General features: G+C 49.3%; 6 protein-coding genes across 6 annotated transcripts; 3 read left to right on the top strand and 3 right to left on the bottom strand.

Moving 5' to 3' along the window:
• The first annotated feature begins 1,011 nt into the window (after positions 1 to 1,011).
• FOXG_05405 (uncharacterized protein) lies at positions 1,012 to 5,501 on the top strand. The gene is given in 7 exon segments (XM_018383681.1): positions 1,012 to 2,348; positions 2,394 to 2,419; positions 2,470 to 2,574; positions 2,624 to 2,853; positions 2,870 to 3,723; positions 3,790 to 3,921; positions 4,115 to 5,501. The coding sequence occupies 7 exon segments, from the start codon at positions 1,917 to 1,919 to the stop codon at positions 5,192 to 5,194; spliced, it is 2,859 nt and encodes a 952-aa protein (XP_018240662.1). The 5' UTR covers positions 1,012 to 1,916; the 3' UTR covers positions 5,195 to 5,501.
• Positions 5,502 to 5,685: 184 nt separating this feature from the next.
• FOXG_19054 (uncharacterized protein) lies at positions 5,686 to 8,265 on the top strand. Its single transcript, XM_018399231.1, has 2 exons — positions 5,686 to 6,742; positions 6,794 to 8,265. Exon 2 carries the CDS (start codon positions 7,195 to 7,197, stop codon positions 7,498 to 7,500), a length of 306 nt encoding a protein of 101 aa, XP_018240661.1. The 5' UTR covers positions 5,686 to 6,742; positions 6,794 to 7,194; the 3' UTR covers positions 7,501 to 8,265.
• Positions 8,266 to 8,341: 76 nt separating this feature from the next.
• FOXG_19053 (phosphatidylserine decarboxylase) lies at positions 8,342 to 12,301 on the top strand (the record flags this gene model as incomplete). Its single annotated transcript, XM_018399230.1, has 5 exons — positions 8,342 to 8,545; positions 8,723 to 8,767; positions 8,824 to 10,945; positions 11,048 to 11,805; positions 11,855 to 12,301. 5 exons carry the CDS (start codon positions 8,342 to 8,344, stop codon positions 12,080 to 12,082), a joined length of 3,357 nt encoding a protein of 1,118 aa, XP_018240660.1. The 3' UTR covers positions 12,083 to 12,301.
• A 1,367-nt stretch (positions 12,302 to 13,668) lies between these two features.
• FOXG_05402 (uncharacterized protein) lies at positions 13,669 to 13,884 on the bottom strand (the record flags this gene model as incomplete). Its single annotated transcript, XM_018383680.1, has 1 exon — positions 13,669 to 13,884. One exon carries the CDS (start codon positions 13,882 to 13,884, stop codon positions 13,669 to 13,671), a length of 216 nt encoding a protein of 71 aa, XP_018240659.1.
• A 739-nt stretch (positions 13,885 to 14,623) lies between these two features.
• Positions 14,624 to 18,695, bottom strand: FOXG_05401 (uncharacterized protein). The gene is made up of 3 exons (XM_018383679.1): positions 17,406 to 18,695; positions 16,475 to 17,350; positions 14,624 to 16,425 (listed from the first exon to the last, which is right to left on the bottom strand). The coding sequence occupies exons 1-3, from the start codon at positions 17,489 to 17,491 to the stop codon at positions 15,315 to 15,317; spliced, it is 2,073 nt and encodes a 690-aa protein (XP_018240658.1). The 5' UTR covers positions 17,492 to 18,695; the 3' UTR covers positions 14,624 to 15,314.
• Positions 18,696 to 19,708: 1,013 nt separating this feature from the next.
• FOXG_19052 (uncharacterized protein) lies at positions 19,709 to 20,881 on the bottom strand (the record flags this gene model as incomplete). Its single annotated transcript, XM_018399229.1, has 1 exon — positions 19,709 to 20,881. The coding sequence occupies one exon, from the start codon at positions 20,879 to 20,881 to the stop codon at positions 19,709 to 19,711; it is 1,173 nt and encodes a 390-aa protein (XP_018240657.1).
• Between the last annotated feature and the right edge of the window lie 145 nt (positions 20,882 to 21,026).

Here is a 21,026-nt window from a genome sequence, read left to right as displayed (position 1 = left end):
CATACATCTGTCATGAGAATGGGATACCGGTATTGAGATCAGTATGCGATTCGGATTAAATGTGGGTGATATTGAGAACTCGGTTAAAAAGCTTAGACCGAACCTAACATACCTACCTAAACCATGTGGACAATGGACACTGGACAGTGTTGTAACGGCGCGGGCCCTATTGAGGCTGGTCGGGCCATGGGAGCTAATTACCAGTAAACCCTTGGGATAAGCACTTGTAAGGTTGGATGGACCCAGGGTTCCCCAAAGACGAGTTGCTTCACAATCGAAGTGATGGAAGTAATTACATAGAAAGTTTTAAAAAACACAATCTAAAGGCAGTGTCAATAAACTCAATAGCTGATATATCGGCAATATCGGGACCAGACTAATGGGAATGGATGCTTACCAAGTCGGTAGGTCAAGCTCTTAGGTAAGCCGGTACCCGTTACTGATGCAAGCAAGAGCTACTGGAAGGTACAGTATAGTACCTACCTGTCGGCCGCCTTTCCTTCTCTCCCCAGTTCATTTTCCTCGACTTAACCTTTCTAGACACAGCCTCTTCTGTATTGGATCTTTTTTTCTCTCCTACGCATCGTTGTCGATACCTGTCAGACAGCCACACCCATTTCAAATGCGCGATGTCATGTCTGTTGTCATTCTGGAGACATCAAGCCATGATCGGTTCTAGCTTCTAGAGCAGCCACCAACAGGCGCCTTGACGCCATACCCGCCCGACCACGCCCACGCTCGTGCCCACGATGTCTCAGTGCCCAGATACGATGCAGATGCATTGCTTTAGCTTCCTGTGAAACTGGAGCTCCAAAATCAATTTTAACCCTAGTGCCCGAGCATCCCCTAGCACCAGTTCGAATTTCTACGCCTCTGTGCTGCTATTCCGTGCTGGTATTTTTGGATTCTTCATGTGCAACATTTTCCCTTTTCTCAATACAACCATTCTTACTGATCATCGCCGCCATTCTGTCTCTCTTCAAAAAGCATTGGATAGGTCTGCGCCAACTACGTCTAAGCGCGAGCTACCACCCGCAAGCCATCGGATCGGTCGGGGGTGAATAGTGTCTTTTTGATACGGTACCACACCTGGGCGCTAGTTGCTCGATCAGGTACCGTTCCTTGAAGGCTTAGATGGCGCTTGCGGCCCCGTCCCGCCACTTGTCGCATTCTCGACGAACAGGGAGCGGCAAGCATGCGACAAGGGTCGATGTGAGAGGGTGGCACATGGACAAACCAAACCAAACAATGGGATGGACTCCCCATGTCGCAACCTTTTGGTGTCGAGGACGCTTTAAACACTACGTACAGTAATCAAGAGGCAGACAAGTGCCTTGCATCAGGTGCATCTCTTGTTTCCCCTCCACCTCACCTCCTTCAAAGCATCTAATCTTGTCCATATCCATGTTTCAATCCATGCATCAACTCCCCTGTCCTGCGCCCCATACTCAGCTCGCAGGGTTGTCTTCAACCTTGGGTCAATCACATCGACATCCCCTTGCATCCATGTTCTAACACTCTCTCAAATAATCCTGCCCAGGTCTAACCCAGCAATGCCTCTCCTGGTTCCTATCTTTGTACCAAGAGTAAATATCTCACTTGCACTGAGCCCCATATTCACATCCGCATCCCTGCTAAACACTGGGCTCGCTCTGTTCGCCAGCCTTAGCCGTCTGTACCTCTTCCCGTCTGTGATCTTGCTCGAATTCTACACCAACTCCCCCACTATTACTCCCACTTGCTGTTCTATACCCTCATCGCCCACCTTCTTTACATGAGCCTAAAACGTCCCATCTGCCGGGACTTGTTCATACGCCTCCCTGGGGGCTGTGTCTTCCTAAGTTTGGCTTGTCCATCTATAATTCTCCGGACTCACTGCCTCTTTTGATTTGTGCTTCTGTTATCAACTCTGGGCCATGGCTAGTCTCAAGAATATCATGAATACCGACGACGAACACGTCGATTCAAGTCCCGGAACCCGTTCCGTCGGATTGACTTCAAGGCCACCCTCTACCCACAGCCATGCTACTACATTAAAACATCCACCACCCTCTTCCTCCCATAACAACAGGTCTGATATTCCTGTTTCATCCATGAAATCTTCTCTCGATGATCACACATCATCACCAAAGCCCAATATCAACATGACTAGCCGACGCCGTAGCAACGCAAGTGTTGACTCCAACGAGTTCTCCTACCAGCCTGGCCCATCATCGCACACTCCCATGAGGCCCTTCACCACTGGAGCAGCCACTGGAGAGGCACACGTCAAGTTGACTCCTATAACCAGAAAGATAAGCAAGGCCAAGAAAGGTGTTCCGGTTCACACATGCAACCAGTGCCCCAAGGTATATTTCTTCTCTCTCTACGATCTTCACATCTAACTTTCCCAGACCTTCTCTAGAGCAGAGCACTTGAGGTTTGTGATCTTCCGCAAAGCTAAGAGGTGTTTCTAACAATGGGATACAGACGTCATCAGCTCAGTCACTCAGCTCCTGATTTATTCTGCCCGGTCGAAAACTGTAATAAGACTTTCCATCGCAAGGACCTCCTCGACCGTCATGTTCAAAGACAGTACGTTGGAATAGTGACACCTGGAGGGCTTCGAGGCTAACAAGAGTAGTGAGCAAGATGGTCAAGATGTTAGAGACCCGAAACATAGCCGTCAAGGTAGCCCGAAAACACCTAGCTTGCCCCCTGCAGACTCTGCGCCAGAACTAGGACTCAAAATGCCTGAAGTCTATAGACACCCTCGAGCAGTAACCGCAAACAGCAGCTCGAATATGGCTGTTTCATGGCCATCAGTGGCATCGACATCTGCTCCTCATCAGGGCCTACAATCCGCCGCCAACCGTGAACAATTCCTCAGATAACTACCCCATCGGGCCAAACAACTATGTGCTCCATACACTACCAACGAACGACAGTTTTGTAGCAAGCTATTCGGAACCAAGAAACATGTCCGGCATGTCCATAATATCATCCATCCCTGAGGAAGCACCCCCGGATCTAGGCTGGCCTGAAAGCTCAATGTCTTCATCAGCTCCTACAAGTACATTCTCGACTCCCCCAGATAACACAAGGCGCTCACAATTCTCCGTGCCAACAACGAACGGGTCTTGGATGACCGCGACTCCAGCTTACCCAACGACTGCAAATGACATCACTGCCAGTCTGGACAGCAACACATACCCTGGCTCGTATTCATATACCGATACTCCACCACAAGCATATCCGTCTGTCTTTGGTGATATGGATCTTGCATTACCTGGATACTCCGAAGGCCCTTCTTTCAGCACTACCAATCAGATTCCTATTCCTGCAGTTCGTAGCATGTCCCCTTCATTAGCTGTCGCTCAATCTGAGACTTTATTAGCTGTCTCCTCGCTACCAACATCAGATGGAGCTTTCGGATTGGGGGCATGTAGCTCTGGGCCTTCAGATGGCAGCTTATTGAGTACTCCTGATCTGATGCCCATATCTCTCCCTGCAGCGACGAGAGACTCAATTCCGACATACTTAGAAACCTATTGGGAGCATGTCCACCCCAAGAACCCCATCATCCATAAGCACACTTATGAGGATGTACCCGAGGAGGAGACAGAGCATGTACAGGTCCTCCAATGCGCCATGGCTGCTCTGGCGACACAATACATCCCTAACGCAGACGACCGCATGAAGGGAGCTCAGCTTCATGCACACGCCTGGCAAAAGTCAAAAGTGGTGAGTTGAGAGAACAGGAGCTCGCCAAAGGAGCAGTCGACAATCGACCGGTGCTGATACACTTAGTTTACACAAGCTGAAAAGTGGTCAATGCCAGTACAGCAAACTATTGCACTTTGCGAGTATTATGCTCGGTTTCGTGGTAGAAAGCCACACTCACATCAGCCCTCTGCTCGGTTCACTGCACTTTACCACAGGGTTAGTCCGCGTGATTTCTCTTGATTATTCCTTTCTTTCTTTCTTTCTTCCGTATTCTTCTTCTTCTTCTTCTTCTTCTTCTTTTTTCCTTCTTCTATTCTTTATCTTTCTCTTCTATTGGAAAACCTCTGAACATCATGTCTTTCTTTTCGACCTCATACCCCCCTCGAATACCTGGCTTAACTCCCGATAGGTTTTTAATCATCACCATGAATCTTCTTCTCGCTCTTCGCCCCGAGGTCAGTCGGCTTGGAAGATCTGGGTTGCTGCAGAAACTCAACGACGACTGCTGGCTGCCTGCTTCCTCCTGGATGTCCACAGTTCACGGTATCATCAACGGCCGTATGTTTCCGCCATTGGCCTGGACTACACTGCTCCAGACACTCTTCCTATTCCACTTACAGCAACAACAACAAAATCCTGGGAAGCACATGATCCTCAAACATGGACAAGACTACGGACAAGAAAGGACCCGAAAACCATCTCAAGCATCAACATGAGGATGCTCTCTGCCACTGATGTAGCATCTCTGCCTGCCTTTGACGCGGCAATCTTGCTTGCAGCATGCTCATTATTCATTTCGCGTCGTCAGAACTCAGCACACGTTGGCCTGATGGAGGGTGCACTGAACTTTGAGTCGGAGAGAATGCTTATGTTAAGAGCATTTCCTGACTCGGCAGTTGCTAGTTCCTACCTGGCTCTTCAGTACACACCTCTTTACTACCTATTATCAGTATCTGGGCAGAGCTGGGTCTTCAACAAGAAGGTGACGGACTTTAATATCTTTGTGGAACACCAGAGATTACTGGGCGAATGGTGTAAATCTAGCACAGCTGCAATCGCCACTGTTTTTGCTGCCCGTGCTTTGAACATCTTCCTTAACCTCAAAGCTTCATCCGATCAGGGAGAAGACAGAGAAGGAAAATCCAACCAGCAACAAACAATACATTGGACAGATATTTCGGACTACTGGGGTGTTTACGTTTGCTCGTTGATCTGTTGGGCCTTTGGTATTGAGGATAAACAGGACAAGGACAATACCAAAATTTTGCCAAAAGCCGCAAAGCAGTGGATATTGACAGTTGCGGATCTGGAGCCATCCGAGTTGCAAGCTCAGAATCACCGCAATGGGGCTCAAAAGGTTGTAAGTCTTGTGAAGGAGGCGTTGGAAAACGATTGTCTGGGCGGAGGAAACATTCTTTTTGCAGATGCCGTGAACGTTTTAAAACAACTAGAAAGGGGGGCATCTGCGAGGTCGTGCCCAGCTGTTTGAGAGTGGCGTTCATGAAGGACCCTGTCCTATTTGTTCCTTCTCTTATTTATATATTTGTATTGAGTTGACCGCATTGATGTGATATGAGAAATGCATAGGTAGGAGTTGGGCGGTCAAAAGAGATGTGGATTTGGGGCACACGTTGGATGGCATGGAGTGAAGGATACATGCCTTGGTTGAAGGGATCATAGCGTAGCGTTGCAGAAGGAAATGATGCCTTTTATCTGCTGAACCTTTCACATGCATGTCCACAACCTCATAGGTAACATATGAATGGCGGGAAAGTGTTGAGTTAGTCTTAGTAGGGTGATCAACTGAGACCATGATCCAGTTTGCAGATACCAATGCGAAACGTCAGGTGGTGAGAGCTTCAACTGAGGCGTTCGGAAGCTTCGGAGACCACAGCTGACCCAACTGGAGACGGAATGGCTTAGAACCATTTCAGAAAAATAGTCCCGACGTCATGAGAGATATCGACGCATTTTGATAGAACTGATCCTAGCAGTGGAAGATGGGAGCTGGACGTGACATTGAACTGAGGGCGGATGAGGAGAGGGGTTTGGTGGCTTGTGGCGTTGTCTCAGGATCTCAGCCCTGGGGGACAATTAGAATAGAGACAAGGGTCTGGAGTTTGTTAAATGAGTGCGGGCTTGAACCATTCCAGTGACGTCGGGATGACTTGTGCTGCTTATTGCTAAAAGGAATTGAATGTTGAGTGCTGACTGGAGGTTCAAGTTACCTTAGGTTGGGAAATTGATATACATGCCTATCAGGCATTTAGAGGGACGCCTTTATTATAATGTATCTCACAGAGCTCGAAGAATATGACCAAATCGAGAAGGGTATTTCGGTCTTAGGGCAGAGGCCAAGAGGGGAGTATGATTGATTACTACGCAGGATTGATGGTCTTGATCACATGCAAAGAAATAGAATACGACCAACAGAAGAAAAGAAGCGGTGACGGAGGAACAAGAGAGATTAATTGTCCGTATCTGAGCGGTGATGGAAATAAATTGGTGGATGTTCCGTTGTTGGTTTAGCCTCCGACATACATAATAAGCCAGAGCCCAGACTTAGTTATGCTGTGAACCTACTGTATGCCTCTTGTCGGTGGCAGAGTTGTTAAAGTACCTCATATTAATCTTGATCGACAATTCAAACATTGGGAGCCTCTCATGATAGTGTATCAAGGCCAAGCCATGATCACTCGGATCTGGCAGGTTCACGGACAATCGGCACCATTAATACTGGAGCCAAGAGTCGAGACCGAGTTGCCTATTCTGAAAGGAACCGAGTCGAGGGGATTTGGATGCATGTCATGGAAGGAATTTAACACGAGGGCATATGTAACCTTGGGGCGAGGTAGACTACCCTGACCAGTAGAACTCTCTCGTATGTACTTACGAAGCTCTGAAAAAGAGGCTAAACAATAGCGGATGAGGCAAAGTAAGATACAGTAGCCTTCTGCCAGGTTAAAATCAACAATGAGAGGCATTTTCTTCTGTTTCGCTTCAGCCAAAAACACGAGACGAGACAACTCAAGGAAAGGTACCTTTTATTAGCTCAATCAAACTCGGGTTTATTCATTTAGTCAACTAGGTCGAGAGATGGTCGAATACGTGTCCCCCAGTCACGGAATCGGCACGGCAAAAAAGGCGCCCCAACACTATTCATGGATGGCTCGAGTAGCCTAGTCCTGGAATCTGGAGTCTAGAGGCTAAGGGACACACAGGCCTGACTTATTTGGAGGTCCTAGTGGAGGTAGGTAGACATTGTGAAGGAAAGCTGCCCTGAGCAGAATAAACACAAGGAGTGAGCTTATTCTCGACTGTATAGCATTAAAACAAGGGTCATTTCCCCTTTTCGGCCTTTTCTGTTTTGTTTCTTTTCTCGTTCTTCTTTCTCCTGAGTTCTACCTGTTGTGCGAGACACAAGACGAGATTAGAAGAAGAAGAAAAAAAACAAGCCAACCAGGGGAAGCCCAATTGTTTTCTCCATGGATGATACTTGATTTAGTATCAAGATCCCTCCCGAGTTCTCGTACCTCATCTTGTTTAATTCAACTTCTCGTCTCGTCTCGTCTCTTTTATTACCGAGCTGGATCTAATTTGAATCATTTCTCCCCTTGTTACTTCTCTTTATATTCTGCCTCACGTGCCTCTACGCTCGACCATCAACAAACTCACTTCTGTCTCTCCCACCATCAACCAATATACTTTCATCAAAGTACTCCACCGACCGATCACAGACGGATCTTCTCGCGTTCCTTGTCCCACATTCACGGCTCAGACGGCGCTGACACTTGATACCGGGGCTTGGCCGTGGCTTGGCCTGGGCAGTCGTCAGAGAACGAAGCTGGAGTACGAGCTGAGCAATCATTGAAGAGCAGTAGAGCGAAAAGAAAAGAAAGGAGAGGAAAGAAAAAAAAAATACAGCGGGAATGGTCACGGCGTATATCGAATGAAGCAGCCAATCTAAGCCACGAGCCGACACGACGACTTATAACACCATTAAAAAAAAGGGGGGGTCGAGAACGGGTTTCATTCATGCTACCAACCATTTTCTACTTGAGAGCTGAGCTGAGCTGAGCTGAATCTGTGGAAGCGAGCAGACCGTACATATCCTAAACGATAAAACGGCGATAATAAGCTCCAACCCTAAAGTCATTTCGAGCTGAAACGGGCGACAACACTCTTAAAATTCTTACAACATCAACAGATTAACTTGAGAGGGATACTCAAGACAACAGGTTGAAATAGGGCAAATCTGTTCCTGATTTTCACTACGTCACTTTTGGTTGTTCGTTCCCCGCCCTACCAAGCATCCCCACCAATCCCACGACGGTCTTCACCCCCCAAAGCTACAAGCGGAATCAACCTTGGCCCTCACCCCTGGGACACCTATTGCAGGACACTTTGTGGGTGTCATCGCCTGGAAATTCGCCTGAGCTGAGCGCCTGAGACGCCTGGACGCCTGGACGCACCACACCCTTCCAGCCCAGGTGCTTACCTGCTGTACAGCTCCAGCACCCCCCGCTGTCGATCGATCTATCACCCTCCATAACTCCTGAGACTGTAGTGCTGTGTGTGACAGGGAGCTCCAGCTGTTGGAGCCCCAGTCCGGCCAAGCCAAGGCCCTTTCTTCGTCATGGTGCGCATCATCCCAACACGACTCAAATCGACCTCTCGATCCTCCTCTTCTTCCTCCACAACCATACACTCCGTCAGCAACACCAACGGAAGAACCAAAAACAACCGCAGCAACAGTCCTCCCATGCGCTCGAAAAATGATAGCACGAGCCCTTCGAGGGACGCTGGAAATGGCCTGGCCCTTAGAGTTTATATTATAAAGGTATGTATCGATTGTCCCTTGGTACTTATGTACTCCACGCCCTCTTATACGGGCTGGCTGCAGGTCTCTCCCGCCATCATCGCTTCTCTGCCCGCTCAACTCGACGCAGCAGCAATGCAGCGAGAGAACACCCGAGTGTAAATTCATTCCATCAGACTTCTGCTAACATCTTGCCAGGGAAAAGACCTTGCAGCCAAGGATCGAAGCGGCACATCCGATCCTGTAAGTCCCTCTCTTGACACCATATCCCCAACCAAATGCTGACAGTTAATCTTCAGTACCTCGTTCTTTCTAGCGGCGACTCTCGAATCGTAACCAACGATGTCCCGAAGACACTCAACCCCGAATGGAACGTCACCGAGGAAATTCCCCTCACATCTGTCCAGAACTTGGTCCTGGATGTCATCTGCTGGGACAAGGACCGCTTCGGAAAAGATTACATGGGCGAATTCGATCTCGCTCTCGAAGAGATCTTCAACAACGACAAGGTGGAACAGGAACCTACCTGGTATCGTCTCAAGAGCAAGCGTCCCGGCAAGAAGACGAGTGTTGTCTCTGGTGAGGCCCAGTTACAGTTTTCCCTCTTCGACTCGACGAACCCGTCAGCGACACCACAGCAAATCCTCGAAAAGTTCCAAGCCCTTGTAGGAACCGCCCCCGCTGGCTCTCGAAACGTAACACCCTCGATGACACCGAACCTGGCCCCCACAGGTTCACAATCCGCCCCCAATCCTCAGGATAGTCCTAGTGACGACGACGAGGACGATTTCGACGAAGACGACTCCGACGAGGGTGATGAGGATGAAGGTGAACAAGATGCTACCAAGCGCAAGCGCCGACTTCGAATTCGAGGACTGAAGAAGAGGAGACGCAACAACCCTTATGCCTTTGCCAGCAGTGGCTCTGACGTTGTTGGAATCATCTACCTTGAGGTCATCAAGATCACAGACCTGCCTCCCGAATCCAACCTTACACGCACAAGCTTCGATATGGACCCTTTCGTCGTGGCATCCCTCGGCAAGAAGACATACCGAACTCGACGCATTCGTCATGACCTCAACCCTGTTTATAATGAGAAGATGCTGTTTCATATCCAAAGTCACGAGCAGCAATACTCTTTCGCTTTTACTGTCATCGACCACGATAAATACTCCGGCAACGATTTCATTGCTTCGTGCGATCTTCCAATCCACCAATTGATCGAGAGAGCCCCCAAAGCAAACCCCGAAACCGGACTCTATGATCTCCAAGCCCCTGCACAGGCCGAACCGCTTCCTTCGCGATCGCGATTCAAGAAGCTCGCCATGTCACGATCCAACTCTTCCTCCAGTATCAGCAAGATGATTCGTCCTCCACTGAGCAAGCACGCTTCCAACACGAGCATGGCATCAGCGACTCCCGCCCCTGCTCCCACCTCAGCACCCGATCCTAACAAGCTGGCACCGGCGGATGTCCTCGCCAATACTGGTTCTGATCCTGACTCGGCCAACCAGGACAGCGGAGATGCCGACTTTTATGAGTATAACGTTCCTCTGAAGATGAAGAACACCGAAAAGTGGGAGAAGAAACACAACCCTGTTCTATACCTCCGCGCGAAGTACATGCCATATGATGCCCTCCGGCAACAGTTCTGGCGAGCCATGCTTCGGCAATATGATGCCGATGAGAGTGGTCGCATCAGCAGAATCGAGCTCACAACTATGCTCGAGTCTCTCGGTTCTACGCTTACCGAGAATACCATCGACGGCTTTTTCAAGCGATTCCCCCACCGTGATGCTGATAACGACGAGAATTGGGAGCTTACGATGGATGAGTGCGTCATTTGCCTGGAGGACCAACTGGAAGGACGAAGACGATCCTCAGGCACTGCTGCAGATAAACTAAAGGGTTTGGTACCCGAGATGAAGAACCTCCTCCACGTGCCCGGTCATGGACACAACAACGGTGGCTCAGAGACCCCCAGCGTTCTAGAACTCGACTCGACGTCGGGAACTCAGACTCCCATCTCAAATGTCCCCACTTTGAAGACACCTGCAGATGAGGAGGGCGATCCCCTCGACAAGTCTGACAGCAGTGACGACCGTTCTGAAGAGCACGTCGTAGAGATCCGAGAATGTCCTATCTGTCACCAGCCGCGACTCAACAAGCGCAAGGATGCTGACATCATCACCCATATTGCGACATGCGCAAGCCAAGACTGGAGGCAAGTCAACAGCGTGCTAGTGGGTGGATTTGTCACAGCCAGCCAGGCGCAGCGCAAGTGGTACTCGAAAGTCATTACCAAGATCTCTTACGGTGGTTATAAGCTGGGTGCCAACTCGGCCAATATCCTTGTGCAGGATCGTCTCACGGGTCAGATCAACGAGGAGAAGATGAGTGTCTATGTAAGACTCGGTATTCGTCTGCTGTACAAGGGACTCAAATATCGACCCAGCAATAGCCGAGACCATCTTTTCTAGCTTGCTTCGCACATAATTCGATCTTCTTGTAACCTTTTTTGAGCTTCACGTCGGATACTACTCAAAAATCTGAGTATCAAGCAGGGTAAGAAGTTTGACGATCCTGCATCTAAGGATGAAATTGAAAAGTTCATTGCTTTCCACGGTCTCGACATGTCGGAAGTTCTGTTGCCGTTGGATGAGTTCAACAACTTCAATGAGTTCTTCTACCGTGCCCTGAAGCCTGGCGCTCGACCCTGCTCTGCGCCCGACAACCCTCACATTATCGTCTCACCAGCCGATTGTCGAAGCGTCGTCTTCAACTCTATCACAGTCGCTACTAAGATTTGGGTCAAGGGTCGTGAGTTTAACATGAAGAGACTTCTCGGCGACGCATACCCTGAGGATGTGTCCCGATTTGAGGGCGGAGCTCTAGGCATCTTCCGACTGGCTCCTCAGGATTACCATCGCTTCCACATCCCTGTTGACGGTGTCATGGGCAAGCCCAAGACAATCGAGGGCGAGTACTACACAGTAAACCCCATGGCTATTCGATCGGCTCTGGACGTTTACGGAGAGAACGTGAGAGTTCTCGTGCCAATTGACAGTGAACACCACGGTCGCGTCATGGTTATTTGCGTTGGTGCAATGATGGTAGGCAGCACTGTCATTACCCGCAAGGAGGGCGATAAAGTCCACCGAGCAGAAGAGCTTGGATACTTCAAGTTTGGTGGCAGCACGATCCTGCTGCTTTTTGAACCTGGACGAATGGTGTTTGACGATGATCTTGTCGACAATAGCAAGGATGCACTTGAAACTCTGGTAAGTAAGTTACATTGGTGAGTTGCACAGCTACTAATTCGCTGTACAGGTCCGAGTTGGCATGTCTGTTGGCCACACGCCTAGTGAGCCACAGTGGACTCCTGATATGCGAAAGAAGGCAGAGAACATCACGGAAGCGGACAAGAGAGCTGCCAAGAGGCGAATCCAGGGCAACGTAGCCTTGCAGGAGTCTCCAGATGGTAGTGGAGAGGAAGAGCAGCCATCAAGATTAACGTCCAAGCCCACCATCGATACAATGGCTGCGTCGGCAATGTAGAGACGTCGACATAGCACGCGGAAGCGATGTAAGCGGAGGAGCCGCCGGTGGACGCGGAGAGGATGGGGGGTATATTCAACATTAAGCAGGGCACGTAGAAGGTGGATAGGTAGCCTTCGGAGACGTGTAGATATGGCCATTGAACTGGTTATCGAGGGATTTGTATGAGGACAAAGGAACGCATGTTCGGTTCGTGGTCATTGGACAAGGAGAAACAGGATAGGATATAACTTGATGCATGAGAAACGAAACGACGTAAACGAAAAAGCAAAGCGAAGCGGATACAAATGGACACTAGCACAGACACTTTTTTGTTTATATTAGTGCATATATGCTTAACTATTTAGCGATACAGCAGAATGCTTGGTGTTACATCGAGGCCTAACACAGGACCGACTTACATACGTCAGTCATCAGTCATCCTTTTCATAGACCCATGATGAAGTAGGGCAGGTCAACATCTAAAAGTTGAATAGCTCGGTTCGGAAATAGACCAGGTCCAAGTACGTGAGATCGGTGGGAGAAGCCGATCCGATCCGAGGAAAAGCACTTTTTGCTCCAGCTGAAGGAGTTGGAGAACCAGCCGGGCTAAAATCTGGGGAAGGCTAAAGATGAACTTGGGGTAGGGGATCTATGCCTGGTATAGCTATGCGCGATGTCCTCCTGGCTTTGCCCAAGGATAATTAGATAATCAATACTTGGTCAATGGTTTCTATGCTGATACTGAACATAATTTTGATCAAGTCTTGAACTTGATGTCGTGATGACACGTGATGAAATACCTTTTCAAGGATAGAGTTTACCAGCCACAGCGAATCCTTTGAGCACCCCGCCAAAAAGGGATCAGCGGCGCACCCCGATTACAGGGGGTATTCAATGTGGGCAGATGGTCATGCCACTGTTATCGATTTCGAGTCATGGGTTGCCAGGGGTCGAACGAAGGAATCTAGAGATTCGAGATCGAGGGATAGGCAATGGTATTCGGTTCAGAATATAGAGATTCATTTGGGTATCTAGGTAGTGTGAAAAAGAGGTTGCTGATTTCAACCACTGAACAATTGAAGGACAAGTGTAAAAAAGAAAAGCCTCTATCCGAAAGATCTCTGTCCAGTCTGTACGTCTACATCGTGCCTTAGAGTTTTGTATTCCATCAGAAGAAATGACGATTCGCATGTCGGTTTCTGGCGTTTTCTCATGCGGACGTGGGGTGCATCTCTTATGCAACTCTGGCACAAGATTTCGTGATTGACACCTTGTGGTCCCACGGTGTCATACTGGCCCCACAGATCTGGGCTGTTTTTGATGCATCTCGTCTGAGGGAGAGTTTGTTGGCAGATTTGTTGATGAAACTTTTGCAGGATTCGATTTTCCGTACCAGGAGGCGTCAAAAAAGAGGTGCTGGGATCTTCCAGAATCTTGAAGGTTGGGCCTAATGTGGAAGAGGAAGTTTAGCGAAGGCTTCAAATCACGTCCAGTATAACAAAGTCATGTGCGCCAGATGCTGTGTCCGTGTCCTGAATGCAAAAGTTCGACCCGTCTCATAAGTCATGTGTAAATAAGGCAAAATGGCAAGCCTTTGTATTTCCTCAGTGACGACTGTTGGGGTGCCATTCTGAGTCTGAAGCGTTCGAAGGGCGTCGCTCTGATCGCTGAGCAGGGGGTGAAGGGGATCGCGAGATGGGACGACCAAACATAGACGAAGGAGTCTGTGTTGGGGGAGCCAGGTCGGGAGAAGGTTGTCGAGTCTGACGCCAGGAAGCGTAGATCTGCTTGCAGAGGTGGGCGGTCATTGTGTAAGTCATGTTTGGGGTGTTAAGGCTGAAAGCGAAGACTAATTATGATAATGGTTGTGGTCGTAGAGTGTAAGTAGTAGTCGAGGTCGAAGAGTTGTTCGTAAGGAGAAAGCCCAGGAGAGTTGAGTTATATGGACGAATATTGTATGAGTACGGTAGTATGTATATCGAATTATGTGTAAAGTCAAAGTCAAAGAAAACAGGTCGACAGACTGAGAAGTGCAGACCTTGTGCTTAAGTACTTACCTTAGCAGGTTGCCTCAAATGAGGTGCCCAGGTGCCCCTTCCTTAAGCCAACACGTCGGTACCTGGAGTGGACCTGACCTACCTGCCATGCTCCAACTCTTCCGCTTGTATCCTTGTGGGATCATCTTCATCAACCAAAGGGAAAGTGCAGTACCCGCACCTGCCACTCAAGGTAAACAGTGAACTGCTTCCGAACCGAAGACTGGGCAGGCAGGAGATCCCGAACGGGAAGGGAAAGAGACAACCGACCAATCATGACCTCGCTAATTGTCAGAAACGCCCGACTTTTGGGCTGATGTGGCAGTGAATCGTATGACCTTGGCTTGATTCTGGGGATGAATGGGGCTGAATTTTAGTTGGCCACTTGTGGCTTAAAGAGATTACCCCTGTCTGACCAACCAAAGTCTGTGTCTTCCAAGTCAGCTTCTAGACCTTCTACTTCATTTACCCAACAAGGTCGAGAACAAGGGGGTTCCTTTCTACCTAGATTCAGGGAAAGATGGATTTAAAGAATCTGTTTCTTTGCTGACTCATTCCCCCCTTGTCTTGTCACTACGATAATTCTTTGTTTCTAAAAACCCAGCCATCAACTATTGACAGAGGTGTATAACGTGGGGGAGGGTCCGAATCATCTGTTGCTGACACCATTCGCCTTGTTTATTCCTCATTTTGACTTTGACTCTTCTGAGTGATCCGTCTCATGTTCGTTCTTGACCTCGACCGTGAGCCCATGACCCATTTTTGATTATCTTAGTTGCCGATCATATGTCCCAACTCTGATTCTATCCACTCATATCCAGCAACTCGTTTCATAACATAAGATATCTGGACCAACAAGTGTGACCTGACCTCTTTTGTTGGGCATTATCTTCTCATTCTCGCCCCAGTCGACCGTTTCTACTGGCTGAAATACCATAATACACATGGGAGCACGTCGAACTGGTGTATTCAACTTCATAGCAGTTTTACCTCAGCCTTGCGCAAAAATTACCCACAGAAATTCGACTCTTCAACTATTCGAACTTTTCACATGAAACCCTTTCCCAATAGACGCCAGGTATATCATCCGTGCCTACATTATGAACCGCGCTCTTATCACAGAACACCGTCAGCATCCCAAGAATAATCAGACCCGCTATAAAGAATGCAAGTGTTCCCCGAAACAACCAGTCGGCTAGTATAAATTCATCTCCTCAGGAGTAAGCTCTACCAACCATGATGTCCCCCACTGGTCTCCCAGAGAAGGTCGCATGTCCTGCGTTCATCCCTACACCTTCTCGCACCACGCCCCAACGAACCTCGAGTGTTTCAACGCCGCCCTCTCGCGGTACTCGGTGACATCGTCCGCTCAGAACCGCCGAACACGTTCCACCCACTAAAGCGAGTGGGTTACCGGCCGGTTCTCCGCCTTCAACGGAACCACGGGGATCCACCTGCCGGAGTGCTAGACCAGCAATGCCGAGACCGAGTAGCACAAGTAGAGCGAGGAGGATAAGTAGCGGTAGGGGGCTGAAGCCAATTCCCGTTGTGGTTCCCTTACTGCCGTCCACAGACACGAGAAGAATGCCCTGACTGAGGAGAAAAGCCATTGCGGTAACAAGAAAGAAGAGTATCCAGGATACGGGCCGAGGCAAGGTGAGATATAGTGAAGTCGTCTGTGAACCGAGTGGCTGTCCTGAAGACACGCGCAAAGGAAGCAGGTCCGATGTAAACTGCGAGAGCTCGTGAGACAGGTAGAGCAAGGTGAGCAGCGCGTTACTGGAAAGGTACAGCAGACCCAAAAGGAGCTGGGGCAACGCAGCCACAACGGCCAGACCAGACCTTGACGTTCCCGTGGGCAGCTCATATACCACTGCCACCTTGCCAAACCCAGTGAAGGCCTCCTTGGGTTCCTTCACAGCCCCCAGTGCCAGAGCCGCAGCTGCCAACCCCACAGGCATGATCCATGTCATGAACCAAATAGCCCATCGGTTGAATGAGGGAACATTAAACCAGCGGCTTGTCTTGGCATACCAGTACTTGCCCTCTCGGTCTCCCCATAATCCCTTCTTGATCTCTTCCTTGGTGATGAGGCATGAATCCTCAGTGCTGACATCGGGATCGGCGAGGAACGAGCTCAGAGCATCACCAAGCGTGACGAGTGGGCTGAATACTTGTCTGGTGAGTGCTAATGCGACAGCGATGGCATAAGTGAGTATGAGAACAACATTGATTAGCGTAATAGCGGCGAGAAGAGGTCCGTTAACATTAAGCGATGATTTAGATTTCTCGGCGTGTTCGGTAGTAATAATTATGGAATTATATCTTCAATTTGTCAGTGACAATACATGTCGTCAGATTCTGGGATGCATACATTACTTGGGAGAGGAGGGCAAACGTCATCATGATACCTGACAGCGTTGCCCTGGTCGAAGAGATGAGTGACATGTTTCGTAGAGAAGGGATACCGATGTCGAGCCACTTAAAGGCTGAGTGGGCGTTGTCTACCTCAGCACGAGTCGGGCTGTTGAGGATTTGAACGACGTAGTTGGCTCCAGCGATGAGAATGATGGCAAACACATTCACGGCTGCCAAGATCCCTCTAGCAATACCTTCAACTGTAGTCGAACTACCCTCCATTAACAACGATTCCCATGTTGACATATGTCCCTGGGCCGAGGCGAGGGCGAGACAAGCCACAGAAGCCACAAGAATCAGGAAAGTCAGGAACATGTTGGCTGCAACACCAGCTCTCCATCCTGTCATAAGAGATCTGGTAGGCTGCGGTCGTTCCTCCACAAGCATCTTCTCCCGTTCAGCCCTCGGAGTACCCGGCCTCGAGTTGTCGGGTGTACTGGAAGCTGAATGAATAAAGTCGAGTTGAGATTCCTGTGGGCGTTGAAACTGTCCGGGCTCGGGACTATCTGGAATGCGGTGCCTTCGAGCGAGAGTCTCCGGCGTCTCGCCGCGCATGAAGTTGACTACATAGTCAGGGATGATGTCGCTTCCAAGAACGCTAGAGACAGAACGACTTATGCTGCCGGCAGCACGGCGAGGAAAAGAGCCCGAACTGTGCGGGATAGACCGAGAGTTGGACGGTCTGCGAGGGTAATTGGGAATGGAAGATCGTGAGTTGCTGAAGCTGTGAAAGGGCCATCTGACGGTCTGCCGCCCTGAGGAAGTGGTGAAGCCTCGAGTCCGACTAGTCGGGGGTCGTGTAGTCGTCGCGGAGCCAGGCTCTTCTGAGATACTATCTCGGATTAGTTGGATGCCGTAGTCAGACATGACTTCTGTTGTTTGGTTACCTTTCGAAGTTTTCAAAGTTCATGACTGAGCCAGGCTTCTCCCACACCCATGGTCTAAATGACCGGGTAGAAGGAGGCCCCTCCATCGTATATGTGATTTGGTTTATGAGATGACGGAGTTTGAGGTTTGATTTGTTCAGAGGCTGTCACACAATGTGGCGAAGTCGATTCGAAGATGTAAGCCAAGGGAGATCGATCATGTACGACACTCGTTGGTCAACAGTCAAAGTGTGAAGGTGCATTGATCACTGGGTGACATCTGAGGTGAAAATGATGCTGTATGGTCAAAAAGGGTGGAAAGACTACGATGATGAGCGCAGCTCGCCTCAAGGATAGCAAATACAGCAAGGAAACGACAGACTAAACAGAAGGGTAAATGAGTGTAAGAAACGAACGAATAACCAACAGTCGACAGACCATAACGAATGAAAAGAAGGTCCGTAGAATAGAAGAGAAAGAAGAGGGGAGAGAAGACCAGGAAGTCGTTGGACCAAAAGAGACGAGAGACACGCTCAAGATCTCGTAACCAGAGAAGTGGTCGAGGGATCCTAGGCTGTACAAGGATCCCGCATGGGGACCCTAGCATGGGCCTTGCAAGCATTTGCATGAATTAGATGGACGGGTGGAAGCCAATCAACCCAGCCTGATGCCAACGGGTAACCCGCAGATGAGGGTCGTGCTTCTGTTTCGACATCAGCTATGATTGCCACGGCCAGGAGCTCGGAAAATGGAATGAGCATCAACCCACACATTGATATGCTGGGTCGTTTCGTTACTTCAACACGGACGAACGATAATGATAGCAACAAGGAGAGAACGGTTGAGAGTTCTTTATGTCTGGGTAGCAAAGAAGCGATCGAATCTGTGGTTTGTTGTCCTCGCATTGCCAGCTCAGCAACCATGTTGCACATATAACTCCTGCATTAAGACAGACGAAACGCAGATCTCACAGCCCAATGACGAAGGCGATGACTGCACAACTGCTCCTTCAACCGCATTATTTAGACTTCAATGCAGTCTAGACCTAATGCGAAGTTTCTGGATTTAGCATCATCACGGCCTGATCAGTGAGCGCATCATCATCATGATTCCTCCCCCCCCCCCCTCCTGTCAGATACGACCCTGAAAGAAGCCTCGACATGAGGCTGTGCATTCAAGACGGGAATAAAAGCGGACTCGAGAGACTTGTGTACAAATAGAATGGCTCGAATCGCATGCGGTGAAACGACTAAAAAGAAAGAAACGCGCACAGAAGTTGAGAAGAGTACAATATTAATTGAAAGCTGAAGCTCGAGACGTTGGAGATGCAAGAGGTTGTCCTACCCCTGTTGCCCCATAAGGCATGGTTCGCGTTTCATGTTCCCCAAAGCAGAATAGCTTACGTTGCAGGCCGAATTAAGGACTCCAAGTCGCGGACCAACCGAATCTCACGGTTTTGACCAAAACGAAACAGCCGGTGAACTAGAACTTCTTGCCTTTCTTCCCGTCGTCTCTGGCGCCAAAAGAATTTATTGATTAATTGAAGAGCTAAGATCAACAAACGTGGCTTGCTTCCCTCACCCCCGTGCTCATCCCGGCCACGCCGCATCGCCTATAGGTATAGAGATGCACATCATGCACTATCTAAGGTACTTACTCAAGGTTACATGGTGAATATCCACTGAGGATCAAGTTAAACATTGATCCCCAGAACAAATCCAGGGTTTGTAATTCTCGATGGAAACCTCATTACATATAATACGAAGTAGTATCACACTCTCCAACGCCCCTTAACAAAGATCGACTTCAGTTCGCGACGCTGTATTATTCACCCAGTTCCCAAGACTATGCACGTATTTGTGATCCCGTTCGCGCATTGATAGTATAGTATAGCCACGTCTCTCTTGAAAGAGAACCTATTCATAACTCCCCGCTCAAAGCAAAATAGAATGAAAAGGAAAAGTCAGTCGTTAACGAGCGCCCTGACTTCTATGCGCATAACATGTCATTTCAATCCACATCCTTCTCTTTACTCGTGATGATGCACAGGCCATGGTCAACCCGTCATGACTCGATCTTCTCCTAGCAGAGGTTTATACAGGCATCATCTCAGTATCTTTCTTGCAGCCCACTACTTCAATCGGCAACCGCGCTCTCGTCGACTGCCTCTCCCTGCTTCGCTGCTGATGGAATGCTAATGTTCGCGCGAGACTTGTACTGCGCCTCAGCGAATCGAGCCCAGTGCTCTGGATCGCTCGCCTCCATGCACTTGAAAGCAATATCTCGATCCTCCTTGAATGCCCTCACAGGACCCTTCTCCTTGACTAATTCCCAGATTTCTCCACCGAGATCCTCAGCCAGTTCAACAAGCATCCTGACGTGTTTAGGATCCGATCCGATATCATCGATTGTACTGAGAGGTCAATCTGCTCCTCCGTAATGAGACCAGCGCGAAAGCGATGACCAGCACGGAGGATTCGGCCTTCTTCCTCAACCAATATCTTGGCCATAGAGTTGGACCTCGACAGCGGCTTGCCTCCGGTAATTTCGCCTTCGTCCTCGTTGTCCGATAGAGCCAACGCAGAATCCTCGAGCGGCAATGTGGTCGGCAACTCTTCGCTGCCCTTCGTACCTGCACGGGGGCGCTTTTGCAATGCAGGATCCTCACGAGTATCCGGGTATTCGTCCTCGAAACGTTTGATAATTCCTTGCAAAGTGTCGTCGAGGAAGGTTAGCCTGCGGAGGTTGTGATCATCATCAGGATTTGCCCTTGCTTTGATGAGCGCCGGCTGGAGACGTTGGCGGATCTTGCGTGCACCCATCAATAGGTGCTTTGACATGTCCTTGGCCTTTCCACCTGTGGACAGGTTCGCCGCAGGGCTTGATGCTCCGTTCTCAATCTCACGAATAAATTCGCCTGATTGTCTCCGTGACTCATCGCCACGATTCTTCAGGCAACAAGCAAGCGCCTTGACCACACCAGTACCTCCGATAACATAGTCCTCATCAGGCGCTGAACCGTTGTCGTCGTCGCTTTCGTCTTGGTCTAGGACGTCGTGTCCAACAAGATGCGCGAGAACATCAGGATAAGGTGGCAACTTATTCTCGCCAGCCTCTAGGTTGTTCTCGGCAAGCGTCGATGCCAAAACCGCACCTGCGTCAGTATCGGGAAGTCGTTCCATGTTACGAAGGCAGTAGGCAACAACTTGCTTAGCCATAGCCTTGACAATCTCTCCAGCATGTTCACTAGGGACCTCGATATCCACACAAATGAGACTCTTGGACACACGAGCTGCGGCAAGTAGAGACGCGTAAAGAGCGCAAGCTTCTTCTTGCGCTTCTTCTGTGCTCGCATCGGCGAGCTTGACAATCTCGGCGTTGTTGGTGATATTGATATGCGCCAGCGTTTTAACCTCAGGGAGCACTTCCACTATTGCGATCGCTTGTTCTGGCGTCATCGCAGCATCTTCTAGATGCATACGTTTCAACACCTTCATCTTGGGAAGATATCTATGTACAGTTAGTATACCTGAGTCGAGCTGAGGGTTATCAAGTACATACCTCCTGAGCAGACAACAGCGCTGGGGGTTGACTGGAACAATGCTGGGTTTGGGACAAATCAAAGAATCGCAAATTCGGTAG

The sequence above is a fragment of the Fusarium oxysporum genome, chromosome 7 (genome assembly GCF_000149955.1).
Source record: "Fusarium oxysporum f. sp. lycopersici 4287 chromosome 7, whole genome shotgun sequence".
In the NCBI taxonomy this organism is placed as follows: domain Eukaryota; kingdom Fungi; phylum Ascomycota; class Sordariomycetes; order Hypocreales; family Nectriaceae; genus Fusarium; species Fusarium oxysporum.
Note: the sequence above shows the minus strand (reverse complement) of the source record. Positions and strands in the feature narration are given on the sequence as shown.